The sequence below is a fragment of the Dunckerocampus dactyliophorus genome, chromosome 4 (genome assembly GCF_027744805.1).
Source record: "Dunckerocampus dactyliophorus isolate RoL2022-P2 chromosome 4, RoL_Ddac_1.1, whole genome shotgun sequence".
Lineage (NCBI taxonomy): Eukaryota > Metazoa > Chordata > Actinopteri > Syngnathiformes > Syngnathidae > Dunckerocampus > Dunckerocampus dactyliophorus.
The window spans coordinates 7,712,622-7,725,358 of NC_072822.1; the positions used below are offsets into that span (position 1 = coordinate 7,712,622).

At 41.1% G+C, this 12,737-nt stretch overlaps 1 protein-coding gene across 2 annotated transcripts in view; it reads left to right on the top strand.

Annotated features, from left to right (window-relative positions):
* Positions 1 to 12,737, top strand: part of loxhd1b (lipoxygenase homology PLAT domains 1b) — a 40,317-nt gene that overhangs the window by 13,759 nt on the left and 13,821 nt on the right. Inside the window, exons 5-26 of one of the 2 annotated variants that reach the window (XM_054772796.1) lie at positions 677 to 1,719; positions 5,019 to 5,133; positions 5,322 to 5,402; positions 5,469 to 5,653; positions 5,729 to 5,827; positions 5,965 to 6,113; positions 6,780 to 6,903; positions 7,120 to 7,229; positions 7,354 to 7,494; positions 7,584 to 7,719; positions 7,816 to 7,976; positions 8,051 to 8,137; positions 8,787 to 8,922; positions 9,017 to 9,171; positions 9,589 to 9,749; positions 9,815 to 9,891; positions 9,975 to 10,171; positions 10,235 to 10,427; positions 10,523 to 10,683; positions 10,749 to 11,070; positions 11,727 to 11,878; positions 12,548 to 12,681. In XM_054772796.1, the coding sequence (XP_054628771.1) occupies positions 1,044 to 1,719; positions 5,019 to 5,133; positions 5,322 to 5,402; positions 5,469 to 5,653; positions 5,729 to 5,827; positions 5,965 to 6,113; positions 6,780 to 6,903; positions 7,120 to 7,229; positions 7,354 to 7,494; positions 7,584 to 7,719; positions 7,816 to 7,976; positions 8,051 to 8,137; positions 8,787 to 8,922; positions 9,017 to 9,171; positions 9,589 to 9,749; positions 9,815 to 9,891; positions 9,975 to 10,171; positions 10,235 to 10,427; positions 10,523 to 10,683; positions 10,749 to 11,070; positions 11,727 to 11,878; positions 12,548 to 12,681 (3,752 nt within the window). In that variant the 5' untranslated portion in view covers positions 677 to 1,043. Of the gene's footprint in view, positions 1 to 676; positions 1,720 to 5,018; positions 5,134 to 5,321; positions 5,403 to 5,468; positions 5,654 to 5,728; positions 5,828 to 5,964; positions 6,114 to 6,779; positions 6,904 to 7,119; positions 7,230 to 7,353; positions 7,495 to 7,583; positions 7,720 to 7,815; positions 7,977 to 8,050; positions 8,138 to 8,786; positions 8,923 to 9,016; positions 9,172 to 9,588; positions 9,750 to 9,814; positions 9,892 to 9,974; positions 10,172 to 10,234; positions 10,428 to 10,522; positions 10,684 to 10,748; positions 11,071 to 11,726; positions 11,879 to 12,547; positions 12,682 to 12,737 lie in introns of those variants that run through there. The other variant, XM_054772795.1, reaches the window with a different exon arrangement.

Below are 12,737 nucleotides of genomic sequence, written 5' to 3' on the forward strand. Positions count from 1 at the left end.
TTGTCACTAGCAATGTAATCAGAAGAAATAAGTCATGCACTTTGGTATGTTCAAATGTTATTTGTTACTATTTGTGAGTTAAAATAGTTTGAAAACAAACAATGAGGACTTAAGTCCATCAGCAAGTGTTGTATCAAGGTTATTGATTGTTACTGATTTTAAGCTGTATATACAGTACACTATACTGTATATACAGCTTAAAATCAGTTCACTTTGGAAGCCCGTTTCCGCCACTGAAAGAAAAAAATATCCCAATGGAAAGTCATAATTATGAGATAGAAAGTCGAAATATGAGATAAACAGTAATTAAATAGTAATTATGAGATGAAAAACTGCGCATGTGCGGCCTTCTTTACAGGCGCTTTCGTCACATGGCACTTGGCGCATGCGCAGTGTGTATCATAATTATGTCTTTTCATCTCACAATTTGGACTTATTATCTCAAAATTATGACTTTCCTATCTCAAAATCATGACTCGTTATCTCGTAATTTACACTTTTAATCTTGTTATTATGACTTTCTTATGTGATAATTTCGACTTTAATCTCATAATGGTTCTGGTTCTGGTTTAATTAATTTCGAACATGCATACAGTTTTCAATGAATGATTCATGTTACAATTCACATGGCTTACTTAATTATGACTTACCATTGGGATATTTTTTTTTCTTTCAGTGGTGGAAATGGACTCCCATAGTACACGCTTGAGCTGTATGTTGTCTTTTTTTTTATATAATTTTGCACATTCATTCATTGTTATGCATTCCTTGTCTCATGTCATTTTCTGTCTTGTCTCTTAACACCTATGGAGGGGGGTGGTCTTTCCTTGTCAGTTGAGAGGTAGATTATCATTTTAAATGAGGTCAGAGCATGTGTTGTTATGGAGAGAGGGGAGCTTCCCCGTGTCTACCAACACAACGCCAGTATAGAAAGCTGAAGGACCTGCAGACCTGTGGGTCACTTCTGTGCTGTCAGGGGTCAGTTTAATCAAGTTTCACCAGAACACACGGGAATCAGTTTCAGGGTAGTAAATAAATTAAAGATGCCCGCTAAAAAGAAAAAAGCAAGTCAGAGTGTGGAGGAGGAAACCAAAGATGTGGATGACGAGGACTCTGGGGATCAGCAACAGGAGCCGAAGAAGAAAAGGCAGCAGGTGATTGAGGATGCTGGAGAACGGAAGAAAAAGAAGAAGCAGAAGGACAGTGACGAAGAAGACTACAGCTCTGACACATTTGGTAGCAATGTGAGAAGCAGCAACAAGTCCGAAAAAGTTCAAGAAAAGGCTAAGAAGAAGAAAAACAAAGACGTAAGCAGGGATGAGTTCAGCGACGTTTCCCAGAACACAGACGATGAAGACAACAACAGCTACTCAAGCAGTAAGAAAAGAGAGGGGAATCTTCCTGATGTGATCACCACCACCAAAAAAGCAACAAGTGGGCCTTCGGCAAAAGACAAGATGGGCTCAAAGGATAAAAAATCCAAGAAGGACTCGCAGAAAAAGGAGGAACAGATAGCAGGGGATGAGGAGGACGGGAAGAAGAAGAAGCGAGACAAGAAGAAGAAAACATCAGAGAAGGGGAACAGCGATGAAGACACCAAGAAGACAAAAGGCAAGAAGAAGAAGGTTGAGAACTACGTGGAAATCTATGAGAGTGAGCTTCGTAATTATCAGGCGGAATTGGTGGAGAACTATGAAGATGAGTACCACAAAAAGAAAGGTAAGCCCAGGTAAAAAAAAAAACTGATTGGTTGGTTCCCAAAAGGAGAAGAGCTGACAAAAAATATAACAATGCAAATTTTGAACAAAACCATCTTAAGCCCCTTTTACACAACTGGCATTTTTCTGCCTTTTTTCCATGTACTGTATGTGCTGTCCACACAAAACAGCAAAAATGGCGTCAAAATGCAGGCTTTATGAAGCCGTGTCTGCAATCTTCCACCAGTGGAGATAGTATCAAATCTGTAAAAAAATCTGTAAAAGATCTGGGATGCCTCCTGCGTGTAAAGGTATTCCACAAGGGACCTTTTCCATTATCCAACAAGTATTGTGTACATCACATGCGACGCCGAGGCACAAGCTTACACTATCCGATCTACTGTTACGCCTCTGATGCAACCTTTTTGCAGTATGTGTAAAGGAGGCTTTCACTGCAGAACTGCAGTTTGGGCCGATGGTAGACAAGTCGACTTTATGACATAACCCAATGCATGCGAGGATAGACTGATTGACAGCAGAGGTGAAAGGAGGATGCCACTTAATATAGTTTGTTGACGCCTGTGATGTCTAAAATCATCCACATGTAGATGTCAGATAACTCACACCTTAACTCCTGTACAGTAATCCCTCGTTTATTGTGGTTAATTGGTTCCAGACCACGATGATTATTATCGACTGAGAAAAATGAATTTCCGGAAAGGAGCATTCTGTATTTATAAATCAAATATTTTTGGCAGTTAGAGTATAAGAAACCTGTTTACGACCTGTCTACGTACATTGTTTAATATTATTAGAGCACTCTAGAAATAGAATAACACCCCTGTAGTCACCTCTACAATCATATTACCCAATAATCTGGATGTAGTCAGAAAATAAGCCATAAATAAAACTCTTGCTCATGTGTGTTTCAAAAAATGTCTGCCTGGCATGTGGACAGCAAGTGATGTCGTGGATTCAGATTTAAATTTTAGCTGGAGTACGGCCAAATCTGCAATAGTTGTTGTTGTCGATTAAGTCTGGTGCGTGTTATTAGTGACACCTAGTGGCCAGTGTAGGCCACAGTTGTCCTTTAATCCCTTAAACTGCATTGTATTTTAGTTCATTTAGTCATTTTTATGCTTGAAAATGCTTAATTTAGGCCAAGAATATGTCTAATTTGCTAAATATGCATATTTCGACCAATAATAGGCTGTAGTCAACAACGAAACAGCGGCCATTTATCAATTAATTAATTTTTAAACCGCGATAGAGTGAGGGAGCGATGGACAACTCTATACACTAGGTCCCCAACTAACGAACACAATTGGTTCCAGACAACCGTTCGTAAGTCGAATTGTTCTTAAGTAGGGGAAAAGGTAATATTACCAATGATATAGGTACTACATGTATGTGTATACATATACAGTCATCATCATCATCATCATCATCAACTTTATTTCAGACACATGCATGGTCCATAGAACAATGAAAAACAAAACAGAAACACACAAACAAAAAAGAAAAATTAAAAATGGCTATCTCTTGCTATATAAATTAAGGCGCCAGTGTTTCCACAAGCTAGAAAAGAACCTGACTGAGCTTTGTACAGGGTTGGTCAGTACACATATGATGCTGTTTGCAGAGGATGTTAACCTACACATACATCTGTACATGAGGTTTCGTAACACAGCAGCACAAGTTGGCACAGCAGCCTGGACAAACATTTGACTGGCACTAGTCCAGCGGGGCACCTTAAGCAGCATCCTCATGCCATCATTGTATGCCACCTGAAGCTTATGTATACTGATTTTTTTATAATGCTGCCACAAGTGGGCAGTATACCTAGGAGTACAATATGCTTTAAAAAGTGCAGTTTTAACAGATACTGAACACATAGAAAACTTACGAACAAGCATATTAGCTTGTGCATATTGCATACAACACTGTCTATAAATGTCTCTATCATCTGTCAGGTCAGCGGATATATAATGGCCCAAATATTTCACCTCATCATAGACTTTTAACATGTTATCTGCCAGTGAGAAGTCAGGGAAAATTAATTTCATATCCTCTTTACTCCTGACAATCATGATGTTACTCTTTTCTGAATTATATTTAATATCAAAGTCTAGGCCATACTGTGAACAAACCCTTAACAGCTGCTGTAGACCAGCACTGTATGGACAAAAGATCACTAAATCGTCAGCATACATCAGGTGGTTTATGGTAGTATCATCAACCCGGCAGCCAGTCCTACATTCATTCAGCAGCTTAGATAAATCATCCATATACAAATTAAAAAGACAGGGAGACAAAATGCTGCCTTGTCGCACGCCGTTACCAACATGAAAGGGGGATGATACAGAGTTTCCCCACTTAACAGATATAGATTGTTGAGCATACCAAAACACTAACATTCTTATTAAATATTTTGGGACACCCCTATTATACAATTTGTGAAATAACTTTTCATGATTTATATGGTCAAAAGCCTTTGAGGCGTCAATAAAGCAAACAAAAATGGTAGTATTGTGTCTGTTGTACAGATCCATAATCTCCTTTAAGGCAAAAATGCACATATCTGTGCCAAGCTTGGATTTGAAGCCAAACTGATTATCAGATGTCATGATAAACTTCTCCATTCTATTCAACATAGCCCTTTCCAAGACCTTTGATAAGGTACTTGTCCGTATGTATTGGCCGTATGTATGTAAATATGAGTTTGGATGCAGTAGTAATATTAAACGAGGATAATTAATGAAAAAAACAATAATAAAAATGATATAATAATACGTAATGAGAAATGTTATTTCCCTTTTAAGAGGAGTGGTTGAGCATATGTTGTTGTGGTGGAGGAGGAGGAGATATTGAAAAAAAGGACAAATCGTCGTTGTCGTTAGACTCTTCTAAAAGATGTAGTGTTCTGTGGGTGGTGTAGAATTAAGCAGGCCTATTAACTCTTCATAAACTTTAATGAACACGCTCTGTCCGGGTTGTATAATTTAGCTTTCCATTTAGCTTTATCTACCCAGCGTCTAACTCTCCCTCTGTTGGTTTCATTAGCTCTAACGCTGCCTCTGTTGGTCCCATTAGCAGTGTCACAGTGCCGTCTACTGGTCAAGCGTGTACGGTAGCAGTATAAATACTGATTGAGCGACTACAAGGCAAAATAAAATAAAATGTAGACCAGTCGGCTTGTGTTCGTATCCGCGAGTGTTCGCTAGGCGGATGTTTGTAAGTTGGGGACCTAGTGTATTGTGTATTGTTTCTTGTCTTTCCTGTCTGAAAAATACACACATTGTTGTCTGTTCAACTCGTCAGTATATGAAGTGGTGACCACCACTGGTGATGAGAGAGGAGCGGGCACCGATGCCAATGTGTTTATCACTCTCTTTGGAGAATTTGGCATCACTCCCAAAGTCCATCTGGCCAGCAAGTGAGTTCCTCTCAAAGATCATTGATTTATGTCCCTTAATAAGGGATTGAATATTTTCCACTGAAACTAAACTATACCCTTTATTCCAATCTTACAGCACAGAGAAAAGGTATGCTTGTCTTGGTGTGTTATAATTTTGCAGAGCATGTTTTTTCCTTTGACTAATGCTAACCTTCTCACTGTTTCAGGAGTCGCACTGCATTTGAGAGAGCCAAAACTGATATATTTCGAATAAGAACCCACAATGTGGGTCCTTTGAAGAAGATACGGTAAGGGAAGACAAGACATTTTTTGGAGAATGACAATCTGAAGATCTTGTTGTTGTGTTGCTTCAGGATTGAGCACGACAACACGGGCCTGAACGCCAGCTGGTACTTGGACCGGGTGGTGGTGACTGACGTGATCAGGCCTCACCTGAGGTACTACTTTGCTTGTAACAACTGGCTCAGTAAAGTGGAAGGGGACAGCCTTTTTGTCAGAGACCTGCTGGGTACCATGGATGCAATGGACATGCCCAAATGTATGTAACACTCATAACAGTATCGATACTTTACTAACTAAAACGAAGCGCTGACAAGTTCAATTAATGTTGCAGATAATAAGTATATGGTCAGTGTCTTCACTGCTGATATAAAAGGTAGCGGAACAGATGCAGATGTCTTTATCAATATATTTGGAGAGTTTGGTGATACAGGTAAGAAATAGCTTGGTAAAATGATTTTTTTGGTATGTAATTGATATTTAATTAATTGTATTGGTTGTTTACAATTCATTGCAGTAAGTTCCATTCCCAGTTCTATTGTTATCATCACACGTTTCATTTCCTTTTAGGTGAGAGGCCACTAAACACAGGCAAAAATAACTTTGAAAAAGGGACAGAGGACAAATTCACCTTTGAAGCCCCAAACCTGGGCAAAATCAGGAAGATCACCATCGGCCATAACAACAAAGGCTCTTCTGCAGGATGGTTTGTTGACAAGGTAGCTTAAGATTTTAGCTCAAGAACACATCAAATTCATTACATTCATAAAATCATTACCATCTATCCATCCATCCATTTTCTATGCCGCTTCTCCTCACTAGGGTCGTGGGGGTAGGCTGTAGCCTATCCCCGCTGGCTTTGGGTGAGAGGCGGGGTACATAAAATCATTACTTACTTCTAAAAAAAAAAAAGTATTTTCTTAATGCACTGTGGAGAGGTACTTAACTTAGAAGATATGTGATCCTCTTATTTCCTATAAGCCCATTCAATTTAGACACATATAGAGTGAGATGAGCTCATTCCAGCTATAGCATTCATGCACACGCACATGCACACAGATGGGACACACATGATGTCGCCCTAGCCAACGTGTAAAGGGAAACCCTTGTCCATTAAGGGATTAGCTTACATCCGATGTGTTAGTACATTCGAAGGCGATTGCAGCGTTGACTGACACAACAGTAATGACTCACCTTAAATGTTTTTAACATAGTAGACAAAAATGTGGAAATATAGCAATATATGTACAAGGGATGTTCCGAATGCCTGTTTCAATGTCAGGCTTGTACCGAGCAGGATAATGTCTGCAGGAGTTACCTACCTCCGCTGGTTGCAGCCAAGTAATGCACTCAATTTTGCCTCATTTTGCTTTTACTGTGTGAAGGTGACCGTGGATGATCTAGGAAACAAAGTAGTGTATGAATTTCCTGTCAGTCGCTGGTTTGCCATCGACGAGGACGATGGGAAAATACAGAGAGACATTTTGGTGGGAGGGAGCCAACCGACGGGTAAGAAAAATCTAAAGTATATTTATACAAAGTATATATCTGTTAAGGTGTACTGCCTGGTCATATGTTTGTTTTACGTAGTTTTATTTCATTAAAAAGGCTTCATTTGTACTTTGCTTGTTGATTCTTTAGTCAGTAATTAATTCTTCTTGTTGCTGTTGATCCTGTGAACCACAGTGACCCACAGGCAGGCTCACATGTAACTATTCCTGTCAGGTATCGTGTACAACGTCCAGATTGTAACCGGAAACATCCGAGGGGCCGGGACCAACTCCAAAATTCACATTGTGATGCACGGCACCAAAGGCTCAAAGAACAGCGGCAAGGTAAATAAGAGATATTGTTGTATATTAACATCGCCGCACAGTATGTTATAGTTTACCTATTTTTTGTATAAAATGAAAAGGTGAAATGAAATCTGGTTTATTTTCCTTCATGTATTTGACCCAGGTTTTCCTTGAAGGAGGGAAGTTTGAGCGTGATCTGACAGACATCTTCAATATCGAGATTGCTGCTTTACTCAGCCCCCTCAGCAGGGTGACCATCGGACATGATAACGACGGGGTCAGTGCCGGGTGGTACTGTGAGAAGGTCCGCACACACACAAGATATAACACAGTCTGGTTACGACATTACATGATCTAGTTTGACCCGATGCTACGTGTTTTGCTTATTTGTAGGTGGTGGTGTACTGCCCATTCACCGGGATCGAGCAGACCTTCCCGTGCTCTCAATGGCTGGATGAGAAGGAAGGAGACGGGCTGATTGAGCGAGAACTCTTCGAGATGGTCTCGCTCAGGCAGAAAAGGCAAAAAAGTATGTTAATTACGTGGACCAGATAATAAATTTGGTAATCTGTTATAAGGAGAGATATTCAAGTAATCAACATTTATTTGTGTGGTTCTCCTCCAGAGCATCCCTGGTCCTTGTGGATTTGGACATCTGACCTTCCCAATGCTGGAAGCGACGCGGATATCTATTTTCAGGTGTATGGAGAGAAGGGCAAGTCCGATGAGATCAAACTGGACAACAAAACAGACAATTTTGAGCGAGGTCAAGTGGACAAGTTTATAGTAAGTACTTCCTTATACACATGTTTTGTTATTACCAACAGATTCCAATACGCTGTCACACTTCTCTGCTACAGGTTGAACTGCCTGATTTGGGAACTTTGACCAAACTCCGTATCTGGCATGAGAAGAGAAATCCTTTTGCAGGGTGGCATCTGACTAAGGTGAGGCGTTTATTAATAGAAAAAGCAAGCAGCTATCACAGCATCCTCATGCAAAAACTGTACCATATTATGTACCATATATAGACTTACACTACACTGGCTATGTTTACACCACAAATCGCACCGCTTTTGCACTGACTACGAGGTCACTGCAGGGACATAAGAGATGGCTGCCACTCAAAGCATATAGCAAACTACCGACTTAACTAGTTAGCCTCCAATTTATTTGTTCTAAACGTACGAAAGTGTTTCAAACAGAGGGAAGAAGGACAAAGTAAGAAGCCAAAAACATAACCACTTCCACACGGAATGGGAGGATAACTTTTTTTCACTTTTTTTCATGTCGGACTGCAAGGATCCAGGGCTGCAAGCTAAGCTACTGTGATGTAAAGAAATGTCTCATCAATGTAACATTACTGATGCCTAGTGAACAGACTAATGCATATAACTTGCCTATACTAATAATAGGCCATAGTCAACCACAAAACAGCAATCATTTACTATTGAATTATTTTGTTTTTTTAAACGCAATAGAGCAAGGGAGCAATGTTTGAACCGCGATGTAGCAAGGGACAACTGTGTCATTTTTTTTTGTTCACATCCATTGAGATTATACCACAGTCCAATTTTATATACTTTCTCTAATTAGGCAACTCTGATAAAAACATTAACCAAGGAGAAATATAAGTTTCCTTGTGAGCGTTGGCTGGACACAAACGAAGATGACAACGAGGTGGTGAGAGAACTTCCTGCAACAGGGGAACTCATTGCAGAACCACTGCCTTGTATGTGTACAGTATCCAAATATTTACAATGATGCGTAGTTTGTGACAGTGTGTCAAGTGACGACTGGCTGAATGACGCTGTTGTGGTGTGCAGTGATAAAGTACAGAGTGACCGTTTGCACCGGGACCCTCGGTGGCAGTGGCACGGACGCGTCTGTTTTTCTCAATCTCATCGGCGAGCATGGTGACACTGGAGACCGACAGCTTGTCAACTGCAAAAACAACATCAACAAGTTTGAGAAGGCAAATGTAAGTTGATCCAACTGATCACTGTAGTTTCTTTGCTCATGAAACAATAAGAAGTAAAAGTCTTTGGCCACATGAGAGCCCATTTGCAGGCTTACTAAGTGTAAGTGTGTAACAAGTGACACAATAATCAATAATAATTGTAAGGACTTTAAGCCAATCAAGTGCATGAAGAAGGTCAGCGACTGCGAATTTCGGAGAGGAGCTAATAATGTGTGTGTGGACCAAGAGTGGAATTGAGTTACTTTAGTTTCCCAATAAGTCATTTTTCACAGTGCAATTTGTGACAAAGTCCAAAATGCATTTCAATTAAATGTAATTTTGAAAATACCCAGCCACTCAGCCACATTGGAGCCCACAATATTCCACACAATTAGAAACACAGGTGCTAATGAGTCTATTGTGATTTGCTTTCCTCAGCTGGATGAGTTTATCATTGAGGCCGCCGCCATCGGACAGATCCGCAGGGTAAGGATCGGACATGACGGTAAAGGTGGCGGGTGCGGCTGGTTTCTGGATAAAATCATTGTGAGGGAGGAGGGACAGGCTGAGGCGCAGGCCACCGAGTTTCCCTGCAACAGGTGAGTGGTCCTGCTCAGTTATGTGTAAGTACTACATTGCTTTTAACACGAGTTGTGGCATGAAGATGGCTGGATCGCAACGAGGATGATGGACAGATCGTTCGAGAGTTAGTCCCGTTCTCTGATGGACAGAGTCTTTACAGTAAGATTTTTGTTTACTGTACATGTACTATTAAAGCCACATGATGATGGTGCTTATTTACTATGTGCATGTGTGCACTCTAGATGTTGGCTATCACATTGCAGTGAAGACAGGCAACATCCCTGGAGGCAGCTCAGACTCCACAGTGTTTGTCAAGCTTTACGGGGACAAAGGGGACACTAGTAAAATGATGCTACTGGTTTCTGACAACAACCTGAGAAACTATTTTGAGACGGGTCGCACTGACATCTTCACTGTGGAAACCTCCGATATTGGACAGGTGAGAGAGCGGCTTTGGTGGAGTTCTGCCTTGTAGTGTCTAGCTCGTATCTTTCACTTCCAGATCAACCGCCTGATGATCGGCCACACCAACGAGGGCATGCGGGCCGGTTGGTTCTTGGACAGTGTTCAGATCCTGGTTCCTCTGAACGGAAAGCACTACATGTTTCCCTGCCATCGCTGGCTGTGCAAGGGAGAAGCCGATGGCAAGACAGAGGTGGAGATTTACCCCAGCGAGATCCTGGACACACAGCAAAGTACGCAACACACACCCTTCACATTATTGTGCTGTTTGAGTACACCCAAGCCTAAAAGTAAAAAGTACTGCCTTTGCGGTTCTCTCTTTTACCAGTGATCAGCTATGAGATATCAGTCACAACTGGAGATGAGATGTTTGCTGGCACAAATGCCAAAGTGTTCATTCAGATCTACGGGGAAAAAGGCAAGACAGAGGTCATCACACTAGACAGCCGATCCAACAACTTTGAAAGAAACACCACGGACATATTCAAGGTATCATCAAAACAAGACATAAAAGTGTCAAATTAAGTGAGCGGTAACCACTCTTGCTCTTCAAGATTGAGGCCAAAGATGTGGGGAAGGTGTTCAAGATCCGCATCGGCCATGACGGCTCGGGGATGGCAGCCGGCTGGTTCCTGGAGACTGTGGACGTCAAGCACACAACGATAGCTAAGGTGCCCAAGGAAAAGAAGAAGGAAGACAACAAAAAGAAGAAGAAAAAGAAAAAGGATGAGGACGAGGAGGAGGAGGAAGGAGGAGAGGAGATGCAGGAAGTGGTGTTGACATATCATTTCCCTTGCTCGCGGTGGCTGGCTCGAGGAGAGGATGATGGCGAGCTGCAGGTGGAGCTGCTGCCGGACGGCGCAGAGGAACTGGAAGGTACAACACTCGTAGCAAGTTTAACCATGTACTAACGCACAAAGTGTAGTCCTACACAATATATCTCAAAGTTGCTTTGTTTCTCTGGGCGATTATTTGAATTAATGACAAGTCAGTGATGAGGATGATGATTTAGGCTATAGTCTATCAAATGTATTAACAATGCCATTACTGAAATAAACGTCGTATTGTGTAAATACTACAAGTTATTTATCCATGAAAATGTAAAATGAAGTACTTTTTAATCAAATTTCTGTTGTGCCTTATGGTCATGAAAAAATGACCAGGATTTGTTTTTTAAATCAACTAACTGGAATGGTAAGTTGAATTACAGTCAAAAAGAAGTGCCGAAAACTAATTTAAAGTGTCACGTAAGTAGAACTGAAGGGACTGTGTCATTCATTTCACACACTGTATTATAGCAGTTCTCATTTATATTATTTATGCTAAGATTTGAGTGTCAAATTCTCGCACTTTCATGTTTATGTTCGATAGTGTCATGTACTTGTATTGCTCAAGTTCATGCAGCAGTTGCATGTAAGAAAATTGGTCCTCTTGTGGGTACTCATGGCTGGATTTGACACAGTTTCCTGCCTGTGATGTAGGACAATAGGTTAAGAAGGAGTTAGTCATTCATCCCATGTACTGTCTCAAAGACAACACCTACGAAGTGTGTGTCTTCACGGGTGACGTGCTGGGAGCCGGGACCGACGCCAACGTCTTCATTAATATTTACGGCAAGAACGGAGACACCGGAGAGCGTTATCTCAAGAACTCTGACAACCTCAACAAATTCGAACGAGGGGAGGTACAGTACATCTTGCAGTGCTGTCTTTCTCAGAGTGTTGTCTTGCTGCAAATTTTAGGCAGCTTTTTTGTTTCTCTACGCACTTCCACACAACACGATCCCCACACTGAAGTCTGGGGTGGGAGCATATTTTGGTTGGATTACAAACCCCCCACCCTCACCCTCCCACGGCAGGCGAACCAGCTGTGACTGAGAGGAGCTGAGGCGTCCACTGTGTCACTGAACCTGTCCTACTTTTACTCATTACTTGAATCCAACTTATGAATTATTCAGACCTCCATTACACCTGGAAATTCAGGGACATAAATCATGTCCTCAGACAATTACGCCCTGTTTATTTTTTATCTTGGATCTCAAACAGGACTACTCTGCTTCCATTCAATAAGCTTTGCATACAAAAACAGCCCCAAGTAAACTTATGGGCCACAGCATTAAGTACTACAGTACATAACTGTACCGCATAACAAGTGAACTTTGTTACCAGCGGTTGAGTTGCTTTTCTGTGACTATACATTTTATCGCCCCTTTGTCCTTTCAGCAGAAAATGAACATTTCCTCTGACATGATGGTGTAATTTGTTGACATTGTGATTACAGCACTTACTCTTTCACTTTATGTTTGTCTTTGACATGTAACATGACAGTTTATTGCGGTTGCTTTGTTTTGCAGGAGGATGTTTTCATTCTGACAGCTATTGATTTGGGTCCTCTGAAGAAGCTTCGGATTCGTCATGACAACACACGGTCATATTCAGCTTGGTATCTTGATCGTGTAGAAATAGTGGACACAAAGGATGATACAACGTAGGTGACTTACAACATTTTTGACTTTTTTCAGGCATCATGATTTCACCTGTGAT